Source organism: Paroedura picta, chromosome 7 (genome assembly GCF_049243985.1).
Source record: "Paroedura picta isolate Pp20150507F chromosome 7, Ppicta_v3.0, whole genome shotgun sequence".
Classification (NCBI taxonomy): Eukaryota; Metazoa; Chordata; class Lepidosauria; order Squamata; family Gekkonidae; genus Paroedura; species Paroedura picta.
This window is the reverse complement of record NC_135375.1, coordinates 96,679,363-96,697,127: the sequence shown is the minus strand read 5'-3', so window position 1 is coordinate 96,697,127 and position 17,765 is coordinate 96,679,363. Positions and strand designations below refer to the sequence as shown.

At 45.4% G+C, this 17,765-nt stretch overlaps 1 protein-coding gene across 1 annotated transcript; it reads right to left on the bottom strand.

The window, feature by feature from the left end:
• Positions 1-1,570: 1,570 nt before the first annotated feature.
• Positions 1,571-13,545, bottom strand: LOC143841353 (uncharacterized). The gene is made up of 5 exons (XM_077345533.1): positions 13,387-13,545; positions 8,274-8,450; positions 6,560-6,659; positions 4,073-4,203; positions 1,571-2,826 (listed from the first exon to the last, which is right to left on the bottom strand). The coding sequence occupies exons 1-5, from the start codon at positions 13,444-13,446 to the stop codon at positions 2,548-2,550; spliced, it is 747 nt and encodes a 248-aa protein (XP_077201648.1). The 5' UTR covers positions 13,447-13,545; the 3' UTR covers positions 1,571-2,547.
• Between the last annotated feature and the right edge of the window lie 4,220 nt (positions 13,546-17,765).

Below are 17,765 nucleotides of genomic sequence, written 5' to 3'. Positions count from 1 at the left end.
CCCACTTGGAATGGCAGTATATAAATCTCTAAATAAATAAGGTCTTAAGTCGTGATCTTCATGTCTTGTCAGCATCCTGCATGGAATGCTACTAAGCAGGTATTCAAATTTAAAAGACTGCAGGTGTCATGTTACGCCCTGGCCCTTTTGGGAAGGTGAAGCAAACCAAAACACCCCAAACAGCAGTTTAATCAAATTTCTCTCTAGCAACAAATGGAACACACAGCTCCCCTAAGGGTGAAAGGAGAGGGGGGGGGAAACATGATAGTATATACCCAAAGGGAACTAACTGCATTCCTTAGGTCATTAAAAAAATAAAACTTGCTTCAAAAACAAAGGAGACACTGCACATACCCTGAGGCATTTTACCCTTGGGATCCTTGGCTTTCAGCACAGGGAAGAAAACAAACCCTCATGACATTGTTGAATCTCCTCCTTCAAGCATTAGAAAACAACTTAGGCCCTGTAAGGCACATGAAAGTTACAGTGTTACACTGGATATAGCAGAACTGGAAAGCCAAGCACACAGTCCTTGTCAAACCTTTTCTTAGGGCAACTCAATGACACAAGTGTGCAAACTTCAGAGTTCCCCAGATCTCTTCATCAGGTCATGTATTAATTCTGACACAGCATCTTGTCCAGACCATTCCACTGCCGACACAAATTGCACCATAAGTATATTCAAGATCTGTCAACTGGGTGAGTGTTGTTAGCATGCAGACATTATTTGCCTTGCACAGGTTAGAGATGCTGAAAGTGTGCAAAGTTTAACAGAAACTCTTTCATCCTACTAATGTTTAAGGTAAGCCCAAGAGTTTAGAACTGGAAATATCAAAAGACTGAACCGGGTCATACCGTATGCCAAGCCTACTTCTAAAGCCAGAAGCCCTCCTCCAGAGAGCGGGACCATGGAATTTATGGGATAAGAGTGGCATAAAGACAGCAATTTTGTCCTCCCTCTCAAATTCCTCACCTAGAAGACGAAAAGACCCTGCCAAGACTGACACCAAATTCAGAGAAGAATTTGAGACAGAAGTCTCCCCATGCTATAGCAGGATGTGTGAGCACACAACACCTCAGCTATATTTGGGCAAGTATCTTGAACCTATTGTTGGAAGAACATCTCCTATGCACCAATACCCACACACGGCAAACTGAGTTCAATAATATTCGGATTCATGCCCCTAGTTTTAAGGCATCATAAGAATGTTTTCCCACCCTGTTTAGCATGACCATCTCTCTGGAATTGGCTGTCATGTAAAAGAAAAAGATATGACTTCTGTTCCCAGAGGCAAAGGTATACACACACTTCATTCTCAGACCCATTTCACCAAATACTGTAGAGTGAGAGTTGGCTCAGTTAATTTCACCCTCAGGCTACTTACTGACTTGCCTGTACAAGCATACAGTGTACCTCCAAGTCTCCCCCGCTAAAATTAGGGATTATTTGAGACTACCCCTGGATGGAACAAGATAAAACAAGGTTTCACTCCCCTCTAGAGATGTTATTAGTTAAAGATACCAGTAAGAGCCTACCATCCAGTTAATAAATCCAGTCTGAGACCGAGGCAAAGGTTGAGAAAATGTATTAATTTCAGAAACTGATTTTACAAGTGTAATTAGAATTGCACAAACAGCAAACAATACAACAAGACGTCACATTCTCCAGCCAGTTTAGTTTTCCCTTCTCACTGGTTTAATTGCTTGCCAGTCTTCTTCTTAGCTTACATTTCCCCTCCACTCCCAACTCAATGTGTCTGCTGTTCTCAAGTGCCTCCTCGGCACGTTAAAAACGAAGACAACATTCTCCAGAAATGTTCTTCTAGAGAAAGGAATTGGAAAGACTCTGGGGGCTCGAGTTCAGAATCCAGAAGTGACTTCTGTTTTTCCATGGTGGATAGATACGGTCTTTCGCAGCTATGTGTCTCAGAAACTGCTGTATATATTATCGGCTCCCCTGATGAAAGAGATGCAGATATCACCGTCCCTACATTAGAAAGTACAGTTTCTTGACAATTATTAGTCTCCATGTCAAAAATGGTGTGAAGAAACCCGCAACGATTGAAAGTTTGATGTTTCAACCCCTCTATCAGAATAACAGTTCCGGTACTTAAAGATTGGCATAGAATAAGGAGGAGACACCTCCACACATGCAGCTCCATCTCTTGCAAGGGCACTGATAGCAATTCCCAGAAGCCCATGGCCATGGCATATGCAAAACCCTAAGACAGCCCTATTAAATCAATTTACAGATATGATGCAAGTGAGAATCATACAGCTCCTTTCCAAATGGTAATAGGCTCTTGTGAGGCTCTTGCCTCATGATCCCAAGAAGTTGATTAGCAAACACCTGATCTTGCTGCCAAATCTTTGAAGGACTTCCTTTCAAGAAGGTCTGACTAGAAGATGCTCTGGAGGTTTTGCGCAACAGGAAGTCCCATTTCCAGTCCGTCTGTCATTCTGACCTTGACCACAAGAGTCAGAAAAAGGTTCTTTGTGTCAGGGTTCAGTGCTTTTGCAAAGGGTGCGGGGAGCCAGCAAGCTTCATTAAGAGGACGCCTTCCCCTCTTTTTCTCTTGGCATCCTTCCCATGGTGTAGAATTCCTGGTTGGGTCGCAGATCCATGAAGTGAGCTATACGGTTGGACATGGCAAAAAAGGCTGAAATGGCGCCAATGTCCCAGGCATCTTCCCGGTCAAACCCATGCGCCTCTAACTTCTGAAAGTGCTCTTCGGTGATGTTCTCGGCATGGCAGACAGCAAGCGCAAACTCCAATATAGCCATCTCCCGGGCCGTTAGGTCGGCTAGTTTCCAGTTCACCGTGACCTGCAGGTAAAGCAAAGCTAATCATGAACTCAGGGCCCAGAAACTGAAGCAAGGTTCAGACTCAAGAAGAAGAAGAAGAGTTGGTTCTTATATGCCACTTTTCCCTACTCGAAGGAGGCTCAAAGCAGCTTACAGTCGCCTTCCCATTCCTCTCCCCACAACAGACACCCTGTGAGGTGGGTGAGGCTGAGAGAGCCCTGATATCACTGCTCGGTCAGAACAACTTTATCAGTGCTGTGGCGAGCCCAAGGTCACCCAGCTGGTTGCATGTGGGGGAGTGCAGAATCGAACCTGGCACGTCAGATTAGAAGCCCGCATTCCTAACCACTACACCAAACTGGCTCTCAAGAGCGGTCAGGTGTCAAAAAAGGTAGAATCTTAACCAACGAGAAGCAAATGACCTTGAACTCCCATCAAAACGCTGTGTTCTTCTGAGCAGGATAGGTCGGATGCAGAGGACCACAGATCTCCTGCATGTTTAACAGGGAATTTTTAGTCTGTGCAGCAACTCAGCCTAATTGTGCAATGCTGAGGAAGTGAAACTTCCAAAATGCTCTCTTTGCCTAAAGAACTTTCAGGTAAGAGCCCTCCAACTTTTTATTAACAGGCCTTTCAACACATTCTCATCTAATCAAATGTGATATCCCATGTCTCACAATATAGCTTCAATTAACCAGATGCTGCTAAATATGCAGCATCAACAGTCCATAACTTTGGGTTAAGTTATAGCAATCTTTCCATTTTTTAAACTCAGAATCGCTGTGCACATTTTGCAAGATTGTTCTACACGTCAAACCGCAATCCATAGATCCAGAGCCAGCCTTGTGCAGTGCTTAAGAGTGGCAGCCTGTAATCTGGAGAACTGGGTTTGATTCCCCGTTCCATCACCAGAAGCCAGCCGGGTGACTTGGGCCAAGCACAGTTATCTCAGAGCTCTCTCAGCCCCACCTTTACAGGGTGTCTGTTGTGGGAAGGTGATTGCAAGCCACTTTGAGACCCCTTTGTGTAGTAAAAAGCAGGGTACCAAAAAACCCAGTTCTTCTATACTAGACCCACCCTCCAACACAGAAGATTCAGGTTTCTATTTGGCAAGCACATCCTAAACATCTATGTGATGATGGCTTTCTTGGTGAGCCAAACATGCAAGGGGGGTGGTGGTGGGGAGGCTAGCCTTACATGTCTTTACTACAGGAAACCACCACCAACCCACCAACCTACCAGCGGGGGTAACCGGGCAGGCACTAACCTGATCTGCTAACGTTGGTTTCTTAGAGTATATCCGATGCAAAGCGCCATGCGCAATCACGCAGTAGGGACACCTGTTAGTAATACTTGTGGCCACGATAATGAGCTCTTTGTCAGCTTTGGTTAGGTTTCCTGAGGATGACAGTAACATAAGACCATGTTTTCGGAGTCATTTTGTGACCGATTCATAAGACTTTTGCTGCTTTACTCTGCAGTTCCTTTCTTAGGATACTCTGGTTGATTTCCCCCAACCCACCACTCATACAAATAGTTTTAGCATCACAGTTCTGTCCTAAGAAACCGTGCTGCTGTTCTGGAATAAAATCAATTTCACATTCCTTAAAGTGAAGGATATTTGCAATCCAACCCAGGGCACAGCTACTCCAGTTTAAGCCCACTGAAATAAATGAGTTCCGAGTGGATTAATTCTGTATAACACTGCACTCATGTTACCCTAAAAGTAGCCCATAACGGAAGGATGCCTCACACAGAGACACCTTCATGCACAGAAGCCCACGACTGGACTCTGAGCAGGTTGGTACACACAGAAACCAGCCTGGCAGAGACTGACTATGGAGTCAGCAGGGCCCCTTAACAACCTAGGAAGCCAAGCCAGGTCTCCATCTTGTTTGGGCTTCACTAGATTTCTTCCCTTGCCTAGAAAAGTCAGGCCAGATTACCATCTGGTTTGAGCTGGACTAGACCCTTTTCCTCCTTGTCCAGCTAAATGTGCATGTTATCTAAACCACCACTCCCCCCAGCCAAAGACCATTAGACTATCTACAGGGAAGGAATATTCCTTCCAGGTACTAACTGCAACTTTTTTTGTCTCGCTTGCCCAGTGTAATTTCTGCATAGCAGCATCTTTTATCCCCAAATGCCTTCCCCCAGTCTTTCCTGATAAAACAAAGACAGGGCCATAAGCGACACATTACACCTAGCCAAGGTATTTTTCTATTTGGTGAGATTACTCCACACCTCCCACTCTAGTGACCTCACAGTTCAAACTCACCTATCAGGTACTCATAATATCAGAGACCAATCATCAATCACGTACCTCCTAGTGGGCAGTCACTGGGGCTGGCCTGGGAATTTCAAACATTATATCAATCCTTGCGCACACCCTGTGTGTTTGTGTGTGCGCATGTTGTCCCTCCACACCTGGCATCCTGTCCACCCCCAGATGTCATCAACACCGTGTTTTGGCTGTTTGGATCCAAGAAAAATGCAGTATCTTGAACTTGTCCCCCTGTAGAATTGAGTGTATGTATGTTTTTGCTTCTGTGTGTGTTTTGAGTGTACCCCAATATTTTTCCCAAATAAATCCCCTGAGTGTAAGCTTTTGTCTTCTTCGTTTAAGAAGGGTTTCTTCCAGGGAAAGGACCCCGTAAAAATTGGTAGTAAAAGATCCTGTGTTACCCCTGCCTCATGCTATATTCATGATTCCCCAGCAATTTGGGTAACACTCAGTTTAAGACATGTAAACTATATATTATAGTGGTATACTAGGGTTTATACTTGACCTGACATTTCACAGCAAAGACAGGAAATAAAATATGAAACAGCCAAGTCATATTTAGCAATAGCGCCCTATCGCCCCAAATTCTACAATGTTCCTTTGTCAATCATGAATCATACAGAATGCTTTTACCCTTATTCTCCACTGCAGTAGTTCTTAAAGTCCAACCACAGAGAACAAGTCCAGTGGCTGTGTGTCACTTTTGGAAGCTGCACAAAACTGGACACTGACAGAGCAAACCTATGCATTGTTACACCAGTCTAAATCCACAGATCTTGGTGAGCTTAGAGCAGAACAACTCTGCATGGCTTAATATGCTTACAACCACTGGGTGGGGAAAGAATAGCAAACGCAGCCAAGGAATTCCTCAAAGACCCTACTGAGTCTGCGGAGGAGGCAAGCCACTTGCAGACTAAGATTCAACTTTTTAAAAAAGCCTCACCTCTTCAGCGTATGCTGGAAACATTAAAGAATTATCAAGCTGTTCAGAATTTCCCCTCTTATTTTCAAAATGGCCTTAGGGACCTTTGAAAAATACTCCGGAAGCCAACACCAGTCTCTGACCAAGAGTTTAAATAGTAACCAGTGTGCGGTATTCAGGAATTGCATGGCTCATGCGGCAATACAAAGGCATCTCTTAATCACAAACCAGTAATTGCAGAGTGCCAATTTTGTAATTTTATTTTTGGCCCAAGATCGGAGAAGGTCACTGCCAAATTCCCAACAGCTGGCAGAGAAGTTCTAGATGCAGGAAATAACTGGGAGGGGGCAATATTTGGGGATATTTTCAAGAGTAGTGGCTGAAGAAGGGGGGCGGCAATCTACTATGCAGGGAGAGTTGTGTGTGGAAAGAGAGGAACCGGGGTAATAACTTGGCCTTGCACTACCTGACCTAATAAAGCTTTACGAATCAGATCAGGACAGAAGCTTCCGTCTGCTTACAACCTGGAGCCGCGCCGTAGTTGTTACCTGTCTCCTTGTTTATAATGGCATTGTAGTAAGCAAAGAATGCTCTGAACTCCGCTGGTCGATGAGCCAACGCCTTAAACACGTTGGGCAAAAAGCCAGTCTGTTTTAAGAGGGAGGAAAAGGAAAACACCATAAAGTAAAAAGTATGACACCATGCAACTTTATGCACTTGGATACTAAATAGTGATGCTGCGTCTCTCCTTCCAAATCACTTTATCAATGAAATATAGCAAAATGCACTTTGCTGCAAACCTATGGGGAGCCCTGAGAGGGCCAGTGTGTTCTATCTAGTTTCATGTTTCACAACAAGGTAAGTAGGAGTCATGGGCTTGAACATCCCTTGATGAGACAGGCAGCAGCACAAGTTACAGAGGATGTCTTGGAGAAAACTTCAATATAGCTGTTCAAGTTTGCGGTGGCCCATAGCAACTTTGGCAAGCTGAGCAGCTGAATGCCACGGAACATCTGACAGCCCTGTAGTCACTGCACACATCACTCTCTGCTGACCACCACCCCTCATGGTGCCATTCCCCATTCCTCTGCCCAATCCTCCCTCCCAGCCTGATGAGATACCCTGCCCATGTGTTAACACTGTGAACAAGCCCTGCAAGGCACACAAAGAACACAGGGATGACTACCACCTTGCAGTATAGGACAACAACCACAGCCAGTGCCTCCAAAGTAACCATTCTGGGAAAATATAGAGAGGACCAACAGGGCGACAGCAATTAAGCCAAGTTGGGCTAAAAGAAGAGGATGCCTCTTCTGGTGTTGTCTTTTACATCAGGGGTAGTCAACCTGTGGTCCTCCAGATGTCCATGGACTACAATTCCCATGAGCCCCCTGCCAGCATTTGCTGGGAATTGTAGTCCATGGACATCTGGAGGACCACGGGTTGACTACCTGTTTTACATGATGTGTCTGTCACCTCTGACCATTAATATAATCTCACCAATACGTGTCCTGCAACCATCTGGAGCCTCTGGTTCAAATCTTCCCCCTTCTGCCCTAAGATCTCACTAAATGTATGACTCCAGTTCTGTAACCCTGAATCATAATTCAATCAAGAAATTCCCTTCCTGCTGTCCTTCCCTGGTGTAGTTGAGTCAGGTCTACAGTTTCCTTCTGATAAGCTTGCCCAACTCTTTATCTTGTGATGTAATCTTGTTTCCTAAAAATAACCTACATATTTTATGCTATGGGCCCAAGCCAGTATAATTGCTCTGGCTTTAGAGCCAGTAACTGGTGTCTGATCCTGAATACCAAAGGAACGGCAACAGACTCACAGAGGATCCATCCTTCTTCCATTTCTCCCCACCCTGTTTTCCAAACCATGTATAAATCTTGAGCTCAAAGTGTAACGCTTGGTCCAATTTGGAGTAGCTATGGAGAATGATCGGTTGTTGCTGCTTTATTAGTAGGATAAAGAACGTGCCTGCACTCTGATTTGGTACCGATAACACGCAAGCTAATCCCTTTTTATTAATCCGAATGTTTGTTCATGCATTGATGGGGGTGTGGCAACCCCATTACTGCTATTTCTGGTCAGAAGTACATAGTGGAACGGGAACTCAACGGGAACTTCAGGTGGGAAGCTTCCAGTTCTGGACAATCAGGCCAGGCCAGGGCTTTTCTTTTTTTTAATGGTTAAAACCCAATCTACTTGGAAGGTACCTGGCTTGCGCACCTCATCCCCCACCCCCAACATCCTTACCTTTACTTCAATCTCCTCCATGAGCTCCACAATATCATATGGCAGATCTTTCTTATTTGGTATTGGGTATCGCGCAATGGACTTGCCGGGGCTCCCACTCTCCGTGCTGTAGGCATGGTTCAAGGCTACGGTCTCAGGTCTTCCACCAAAGCCCCCCGACACTCTGAGAGGCAGAAGCTAAAAGAGATGGACAGAACACCTTCTGTATGACACAGTATAGCCATTTTATATATTGGTTATATCATTCTGCATCATCAGCTTTCCATACGGTTTCCTGATAGCCTTTTCAGGGAGGGAGGGAAGGATCTGCTGGACCTATTTCCTTGCCTCTGTCTTGCAGGCCCTCCAGAGCTGCTTCTGTATGTTGATAAGTGCTTGCTTTAAATGTTAATACTGTTATGAAACACACACAGCTCGCTTGGAGGGAAGGTGCTGTCAAGAAAACAACAAAATAAAAAATTAAACTGAAGGTCATCCCAGCTTTATAGGTGTTTTTATATTCCGCCCTTTCCCAAAGTATTATTTTATATACTGAGACTGTTCTATTGTAGGTTTATGATTAGTTCTTTTGCTGGTATGTTTTATAGTTTGCATTTGTTCATATGGTTTTTGTTGCACAATTGTTTTTATTTTTGTCAGCTATCCCAGGCAGATCTCTGTAGTGGTCAATTGTGCATTTTTTAAAGAACAGATTCGAGACTCTTCAGCTATTTGGCATGCTTGTGCTTGCTGAACATTCAGTTCCCCTAAAATTTGTCATCACCTTTTAACCTGGGCTCTACCTGGCTGCTCTCAGTTTTATGACCCTCTTTTCTGTTTGCAGAGGAAGTCTGGCTCACAGCCACAGGAGGGGGAGCAGACCGATCACTTCTGCTGTAGGAAAACACAGTACTCAATAGAACTGTGTTTCCTAAGTGGTGGGCCAGGACCGAATGTTCATGGCTGCCCCCATACTTCCTATTGCTTTCTTCCATATTTGGAAAACCAAGATCTGATCCTGGAAAAAGTATCTTCCATGTCACATATCAGTTGGTATTTTTTCTTCACTGCATATACATATCAATCGAGTAAAAATGTAACCTGAGGGTCACTGGGGTGAGGCTCTTAGGAGGGATTAGAGCAGCCTTCTTAGCTTTTTATTGTTGAGGAACCCCTAAAACATTCTTCAAGCTTTGAGAAACTCCAGAAGTGGTGCAATCCTGCAGAATATAGTCGGGAACCATAGCTGTGTATATGGTCCACCCAGGCCCCTTTCCTTCCCACCCCCTCCAAGCCCATTATTGGCCATTACCCCCTGTGGGTAAACATGACCATATATGGTCATATCACCCAATAAATGTTTAGCACATTTTAAAAATACATTAAAAATTAATTAATTCACACCCAGTCAGGAAACCCTGGCCATCAAGAAACTCCAGGGTTGCATGAAACCCTGGTTGAAAAACCCTGGTTGAGAGGGAGGAGGTTAGAATGGTCAAAGGCTAGAACGGAACTTCCAGACAGAAGAATCATTATTAAAGAACTGGGTTTTTATATCCTGCGCTTCACTATCCAAAGGCGTCCCAAAGTGGCTTACAAAACACTTCTCCCTTCCTCTCCCCACAAGAGACACCCTGTGAGGTAGGTGTGGCTGAGAGAGTTCTGACAGAACTGCTCTAAGAGAACAGCTTTAAGCAAACAGTGACTAGCCCCAAGGTCCCCTAGCTGGCTGCACATGGAAGAGTGGGGAATCAAACTTGGGTCTCCAGATTAGGGCATCCTGACTAAGCAGCAATGTTCCCTTTTGCTTTGTAAAGATCAAAAAGCATTTCTAGCATCAGCTGTTCAAAACCCTGATTATCCCCCACTTTGATGTTTTCTAGAAACAAATCATCCGTAGGGGACCGTTAGTACACACAGGGGGATAGAGTCGAACGCTGATCTACTTCTTTTCAACAAGAACTGCAGCTTAAAAGAAAGAAAAGCAGAAGGCAAAAAAATCCCACATTAATGGCTGAGGAAAGGGCTAAAAACAAGTTCTGTATATATTCAAGTGGGAAGCCGTGTTGATCTGAAGCAGCACAATAAATCAAAATCAGAGTCCAGTGATACCTTTAAGACCAACAACGATTTATTCAAGGTGTGAGCTTTCGAGCACAAGTCTGAGGAAGGGTGTTTGCACTCGAAAGCCCCCCGCCTTGAATAAATCTTTGTTGGTCTTAAAGGTGCCACTGGACCCTGATTTCGTTTTAAAGTTCTGGATATGTTTCACACAGATAAGCTGAGCAAGCCTGATACAAGCAGGCAGGCAAATGGAACGTCTCGTAAGTCCCTTCAAAGCCCTTCACCTTCAGGCCACTTGGAAAGGTGTACCTGCGCTTATGACTGCACAGTGAGGTTAGGGATTGCCGAACTTTCCAACCTGTGGCAATCTGTTAAACCGGAAGAGACACAGGGAAAGGTGGAGGGGGAAAGGGAAGCCAAGCAGATGATTTGCAGTGACAGCACAGGGAAAGAGATGAACAGAGGTGGTTTGGCCACTGTCCGTCTCTTCACAGCCACCCTGGGCTACCTCGGTGACTTCCCATCCAAAATACTAACCAGGGAGGGGGGAACACAGGCAAGAAACGCCAATTACAGCTTGCAATGAAAGACACTGCACAGAGCAAGCAGTTTAAGCTGGACCCAAAACAGCATTCGTCAAGGCCAACATGAACATCCTGTGACATTTTCAGACAGTCTTCATAGCTGCTGTGGGGAAAAGGCAATGCAGATTCCTCCTCCCTTTCACTCTGCCCAGCAGCCGCCGCAGCAGCAGCAGAAGACTTGGTTCTTCTATGCCACTTTTCTCCAGCAGGAGTCTCAAAGCAGCTTACAATCGCCTTTCCCTGTAAGGCAAGTGGGGCAGACAGCTTTAACAGGGCTATAAGAACAGCTCTATCAGTGGTGTGACCAGCACACGGAGCAGCAGGGGCTCAAACCAGGCTCGCCCAAGTAGAGGCCACTGCTCTTAGCCACTACACCAAGCTTCTTGGTGAGCAGCTATAAGGCAGCTGCCTGCTCTTCTACTTCTAGCACCACCCCCACAAACAAAATCTGCTATTCAAGGAATGCTTTTGTTGGAAGCAAGTGTCACTGAACTCAGCAGGGCTCACTTTCCCTGTATGTTGAGAAGTTATTTTTTTAAAGAAATGAAGCTATGGGAAAGATCTGAGTTTTTATGCCCCGTTTTTCACTATTCGAAGGAGTCTCAAAGTGTCGTACAAACACCATTCCTGTCCTTTTCCCACAAAAGGTACCCTGTGAGGTGGGTGGGGTTCAGAGAGCTCCAAGAGAACTGCTCTGCATGAACAGCTCTAATAGAACTTTGACTAGCTCAAGGTCACTCAGCTGGCTGCAAGTGGAGGAGTGGGGAATCGAACCCAGTTCTTCATGTTAGATTCTGCTGCTCTTAGCCGCTATACCACACTGGCTTTTGTGGTGAAATGCCCGGTGAGAGTGATGTTAGCCCGACAATACACAAATTTAAAGTAAGAATAAAACTAAGCTGAATAATTACTTTGCACCATTTCTGGGGTTTCTCAAAGCCTGAAGAATGTTTCAGGGGTTTCTCAACAGTAAAAAAAAATGAGATAGGCTGCTCTAAGATCATACTTCAAATCCCCCAATCCACCAGCGATCAGGGAAGCCTTATGCTTGTGCCATTTGTATCTATAAACATGAGTACCTGCAAATTGGTACAATAAGCCAGCACTAATAGCTCACTGAATAAGAATTCAGGCTTTTCAAAACACGAGCCTTAATGCTTTGATTTACTCTTTCATTTAAGATAGCCTTCTTTATGTATAGCATGCTGGATTATGCTTCACATTGTCTTCTAATTTTGTAATCCACTTTTTATTATGCACCATCGAATCATTCACTGCACTGCTTCCTAATCTTGTAATTCCTGCATTACGGTCTGCATTGTAGTGTGCTTCTTTTTGTGCAATGCTGGTTTGTACATATTTATGCTGATCTTACTGCCTCGCTTTTAGTTATAATCCTCCTTTGAGTGTCAAGGCAGGCAGGCTATAAATAATATAAAAGTAAACAATTATGTAAGCCGTCTGAGAGCTAGCACCTGGAACGGCACATTTCCACTTCCATAGTCCCTCCCCTATCCCTTCTGTACTGAGCATAGCACAGCACGGACATTACCTGAACTGCAAATCACCTTGTACTAAACAAAAGGAAAATTGATAGATGGATCCATGCATCAAACAAAATAAGCAGGGTGCATCCAGCAAAGGAAGAAGGTTTGAGCTAGAGTGGGCTAGAAAGGTTGATATTTAGTCACCTCTTGCTTTTAATTGGGGGAGAGACTGCAATATAAAGCTATAGCTGAGAGGAAGCAGTGCTCTGAGCTCTCTCTTGCAACTGCATCTTCTCTTTCTTGAACTCCCCCTAATGCAATAAAAATCAGAGCCCAGTAGCACCTTTAAGACCAACCAAGATTTATTCAAGGAGTGAGCTTTCGAGTGCAAGCACTCTTCCTCAGACTATGAATTGACCATCAAAGAGTGCTTGCACTCGAAAGATCGCGCCTTGAATAAATCTTCGTTGGTCTTGAAAGCGCTACTGGGCTCTGGTTTTATTGCGCTACTTCAGACCAACACGGCTACTTGCCTGAATCCCCCAATGCTTTAGCCATTAGACTCCCTTGCCCTACAGAACAGCTGTTGTTGCACTCTGCTTTTTACTACCAGGAGTCTCGGAGGTGCTTACAATCCCCTTTCCCTTCCTCACCCCAAAACAGACACCCCGGGAGGTGGGTGGGGCTCAGAGAGCCCCAAGAGAACGGGAAATGGCCCAAGTTCACCCAGCTGGCTGCAATGTGGAGGAGGAGAGGGGAACCAAACTCGGTTCTCCCGGTGAGAGGCCGCCGCTCTCCACCACTACAACCACGCTGACAGCAAGAGGCTGGGCAGGGGGGTAAGGAAACGCTCCCGCCGGGAGGAAAGCATCCCCTCACCCCAGCCGGGGACCTATGACGAAGCAGCCCCGAAGGCGCAGCACCCGCTTTTCCAGCCGCCCCAGCGGCTCATGGCCCCCCTCTGCCCCCAGCCCCAGCCCCCCGGCAGGCGGTACTCACGGCCACGCAGCCCGGCCGCCGCCACTGCAGGAGGCGGCGCAGGACGAGGCGGCTCAGCATGGCTCGCCAGGGAAGACGGGGTGGCGCGAAGAAAGCGAAGCAGCGCCCTTACACACACCCGGCCCGCGAGGCAGACAGACGAGGCGCATGCTCAGCAAAGCTCTCCCCTTCCCCTAAATCCAGGAAGGCTAATTGGAGGGCGGGGCTGGTGCGGGCGCGGTCCACGGAAGGCCAAGGGGGCGGAGCCCCGCTGCCAGATCCGCCTGATAGGATGGAGGCTCTTGGCTCGATCGCTGGCGTGGGCATCTTAAGGATCGGCTGCTCTGCTGGACCACGCGAGAAACAAAACAATATGGGGAGACAAAAGTCCGGAGGTCGCCCTGCATTTACAGTTCACTGCTTATTTAAGGTCCCTTTCTAGGACTTTAATTCCTCCTCCCCCCCCACCTCGTTATAAAAATGGAAAAATAGATGGCCGTCAAGTTTGGAGTAACTGTTCTCTTGTGCTCGTTTTCTCCCCTTCAGTCAAAAACCCTGGCTAAAATTTGCAGGTGAACAGAAGCACTCTAGGAGAACACAAAAACAATATGGCAAAGGAAAAGAAACAACGAATCGCGTGGCCAACTATGTCTTAGCGCAATGAAGAAAGCGTGAAAATAAAGTCTATTGCGTTTCCTTTAAAGTTTAAACAATTGTGAGACTCGATTTGATGCTGAAAGCCGAGCTGGACAGGGTCCCTGTTTCGATTGTATTTTATCATAAGCAAAAGCTAAGAATGAGAAAGAAAACTTGTGGATGAAGCAAAGAGAAAAGTTTATTTTGCGCAAAATAGGGAGATCAAATCAGCATAGCAAAGGTGGCTGAAATAAGTGATCTGTGCCCTCCCAGGGCTGGAGAAAAAAGTTTTAATACTTCACATTCCCATACTTTTACAGTATCCATCATTGGCTGGCACATGCACAGATGCTAAATACCGTATTTGCCGGCGTTTAAGACGACTGGGCGTATAAGACGACCCCGCAACATTTCCACTCAAAATATAGGGCCATTCCGCACCAGGATCTATGTAGCAAATTGGTTGCGGAACGAAAAAATGCCATTTTAAATAGTGGAATTCATCGTTATGCATACCTGGCTTTGTAGTGGAATCCAGTTGCGTTTCTATCGTTTCCCACAGGTTTCCGGTCTCGGCAAAAATCGCTAGCCAGGAAGCGATATTGTCAAGCAGCCAATGGGCGGCCGTTATCATGCTCCCAAAAAGCCCCTTTCCCTTTAAGGAAGGTTTAAAAAACACACACACACATACACACACGTTGCAACGAATCTGCATTGATTTGTTGCAACGAGAGACCCATCTAGCTAGCAGGTGGTGTTTGAGCTGCTGTTTCATCGTTGCCACGTTCCTCCCGAGTGAAAAAAAAAATACCCCCCCCCCCGCACGGGCGCAATTTTCAGCCGAAAATACAGTGAAAAATAAAGGGAAAATAAACCAGCAAACGGGACTGTGTGTTGCTTGGTGCTTGGTGACTTTAAACAGCTCTGGGGAGGGACTGCAGCCAGGGAAGCCTCGCTGGGTAAACGAAGGCTCGCCGGTGCGTTGATCTCTGCTCGCTCCGAGAAAAAAAAATGGCAATCGCTTCGCCGGAAGATCAGAGGAGAGAGCTAGGGGGAGGGACTTTGCAAAAACCGCAACAATGGTAATGCACAGAACTTTCCCGCTAGTGTTGCAGATTGGTTGCAAGAGTGTAGCACTTTCCGGAGGGTGAATCCACTTTTTGGGATTTCCCTGAAAGCGCTAAAATGAAGCGCTTTTTGCGGATCGGTTTCAGGAGTGTTGCAGATTGTCAACGACGTTGTGCATAACAGCAAAACAGTAGCGATTTCAATTTGTAACCATTGTGCTATTTTGAACGAGTGCGGAATGGCCCATAGAGTTTGTTTCATTACATTACAGTACTATGGGCCACTATGGGCAACTATGTCTATCTGAAGTGCAACTGAAGTGCACCCGGCGTATATGACGACCCCCCCCAATTGGAGGCATATTTTTCAAGGGAAAAAAGTAGTCTTATACGCCAGCAAATACTGTAGTTAAGATGATATGGGGTTGGTCAGAGACCAGATCCATTGTTTCGATTCTGCTCTGATAGGTCAAAATACCTCTCAATCTGGTGATCACTTCCAAAATCATGCGCATGGGAATTGCCCTTGGATGGGCACATTTTTTACCTTCAGTTGGTAACAATTACAATATGAAGGAACAGTGATTAGTCTCCCTAGAACCCAATAGGCTTTTTTGTACTAGTGCTACTGGATTCCATGAGGCACGCAGTATACGTGCTGTCACTGTTTGTTCAACATGGCACAACCCAACTTCCCAGGTGAATTTTGTAACTTCAGTCCGTTTAGGACAGAATGCATATACTGGTTATAATTCAACTTAGCCACTATACAAAACAGTGACATTAGTATTCTTATTAACTATTAACAGATAATAATCCCACAATTTCTACAAGGCTAGCTTTCCCCAAATATATTCTTTCAGGCCTCTCAAAAAGATGGAGGGTGATAGCAAGTTCTCAGTTCATTACTCTCAGCATTCCACAGTGAAGGAGGTGACGCCTACATCAATGGCCAATTCTAATATATTTCTTTCTTTCACTATGTCCTCCCCTCCCCCTGAATTAAATCCAAACAATTTGTGATCATATAAACACATAAGGTAAAGGTATCCCCTGTGCAAGCACCGAGTCATGTCTGACCCTTGGGGTGACGCCCTCTAGCGTTTTCATGGCAGACTCAATACGGGGTGGTTTGCCAGTGCCTTCCCCAGTCATGACCGTTTACCCCCCAGCAAGCTGGGTACTCATTTTACCGACCTCGGAAGGATGGAAGGCTGAGTCAACCTTGAGCCGGCTGCTGGGATCGAACTCCCAACCTCATGGGCAAAGCTTTCAGGCGGCTGCCTTACCACTCTGCGCCACAAGAGGCTCATATATAAACACATATGGATTATATAGATTTGTGGAACACAATTGAGTCATACACACACTTTAGCTATAGTCTGTTCATGGTTCATTCTTAGGTCAGACAGGGTGCATTTTAAGGACCCATTATGCACGGGGGTTTTAGCGCACATTCGGGCTGGAATGGTGGTGACTAAAATCACTGATAACGCACGGTGCCGGCTGCAACCGGCCGCAGCTTCGGTGCATGCCGCCGAAAAAGCCGCGTTAGCGAAACGCGGAAGAAAGCGCAGCTTCCGGGTGACCGGGGCGCAACCAGAAGCGGCGCCCGGATCGGCGCGTGCATAATCGGTTACTCTGGGTTTTGCCGCCGTCACGCCCCGCCCCGTGCATAACCGGTGTGCGTCGCGTCTTCCCCCTCCGCGTTTTCCATGTGACCCAAAATCGCCGTTTCGGCGGCCGTGCATAATGGGCCAAGCTGCTGTAACACCACGTGTATAAAGTTATTTCTTTATCTCTGAAGGTAACCTTGAATTTGTCAAAAGTGGAATGTAGCAGGTATAATTGCTACAAAACAGGAGATTTATAGCACCTGAATGTAGTATCTCTCTCTATAAAAAAAAGTATATGAAATAAGATATATTCATCGGTGATAGGTTAGACTGGGAGCCCTTCGCGTAACCTAACTGGTTAGAGGGACAGATAGGGAGTGAGCTTCGGGATATCTCATGATGACGTATCAAGGTCTTAAAAATGAGCTGCACTGATGCAGACTTCAGAGAGTGCACCAATTGGCTTTCTCTCCATGCTTGCAAACATGTAGATTTATACCTGACTGTTCTTTTGGTGCTGTTTGGAAGGGTTTTATTGAGTAAATTACATGTTTATGTACATTTACTAAAGGGGGTAACTCTGAAAAGGAGAAATGGGGTATTGTATGTAAATAAGAAAGTTTGAGAAGAAGAAGACAAAGAAGGCCAGTGAGAGAAAAGGAAAATGGTTAGAATTGTATGTCACTGAAGAGAGGATTGGGCTTGTTACCAGGTATATAGGACCTTGGGCTCGTAACATTTGGATAGGAAGAGCCGCATAATTTTATTTTATAATGTTCCAATATTGATCATTGTATAAGGGAAATACAGGTAATGTATAGACTGGTGTAGAATCTCAGAGCTAAGGTAATATTATTTTGTCAGGTCCATATATTTTTCAAACCACCTGTCTGGAAACCAAAATCCCAGGAGGGTGTTTTTTTTCTCTCTCTCTTACACAATATTGTTTCAAGAAACCGCTTGCTTTCAGATGGAAATACCTAATAAACAGGTATCAAGATTTGCAACAGGTAGACTGTGTTGCCCCAAGGATTTGTTGATTTTCAATTTATTTTGGAACAGATGTTTAGAGAAACAGGAT

Coding starts and splice junctions, on each gene's coding strand:
- LOC143841353 (XM_077345533.1), bottom strand. CDS start 13,446: ATGCTGAGCCGCCTCGTCCTGCGCCGCCTCCTGCAGTGGCGGCGGCCG. Junction 4,204..6,559: donor CATTATAAACAAGGAGACAG/GTAACAACTACG, acceptor TGTCATCCTCAG/GAAACCTAACCAAAGCTGAC. Junction 2,827..4,072: donor AACCAACGTTAGCAGATCAG/GTTAGTGCCTGC, acceptor CTTTACCTGCAG/GTCACGGTGAACTGGAAACT.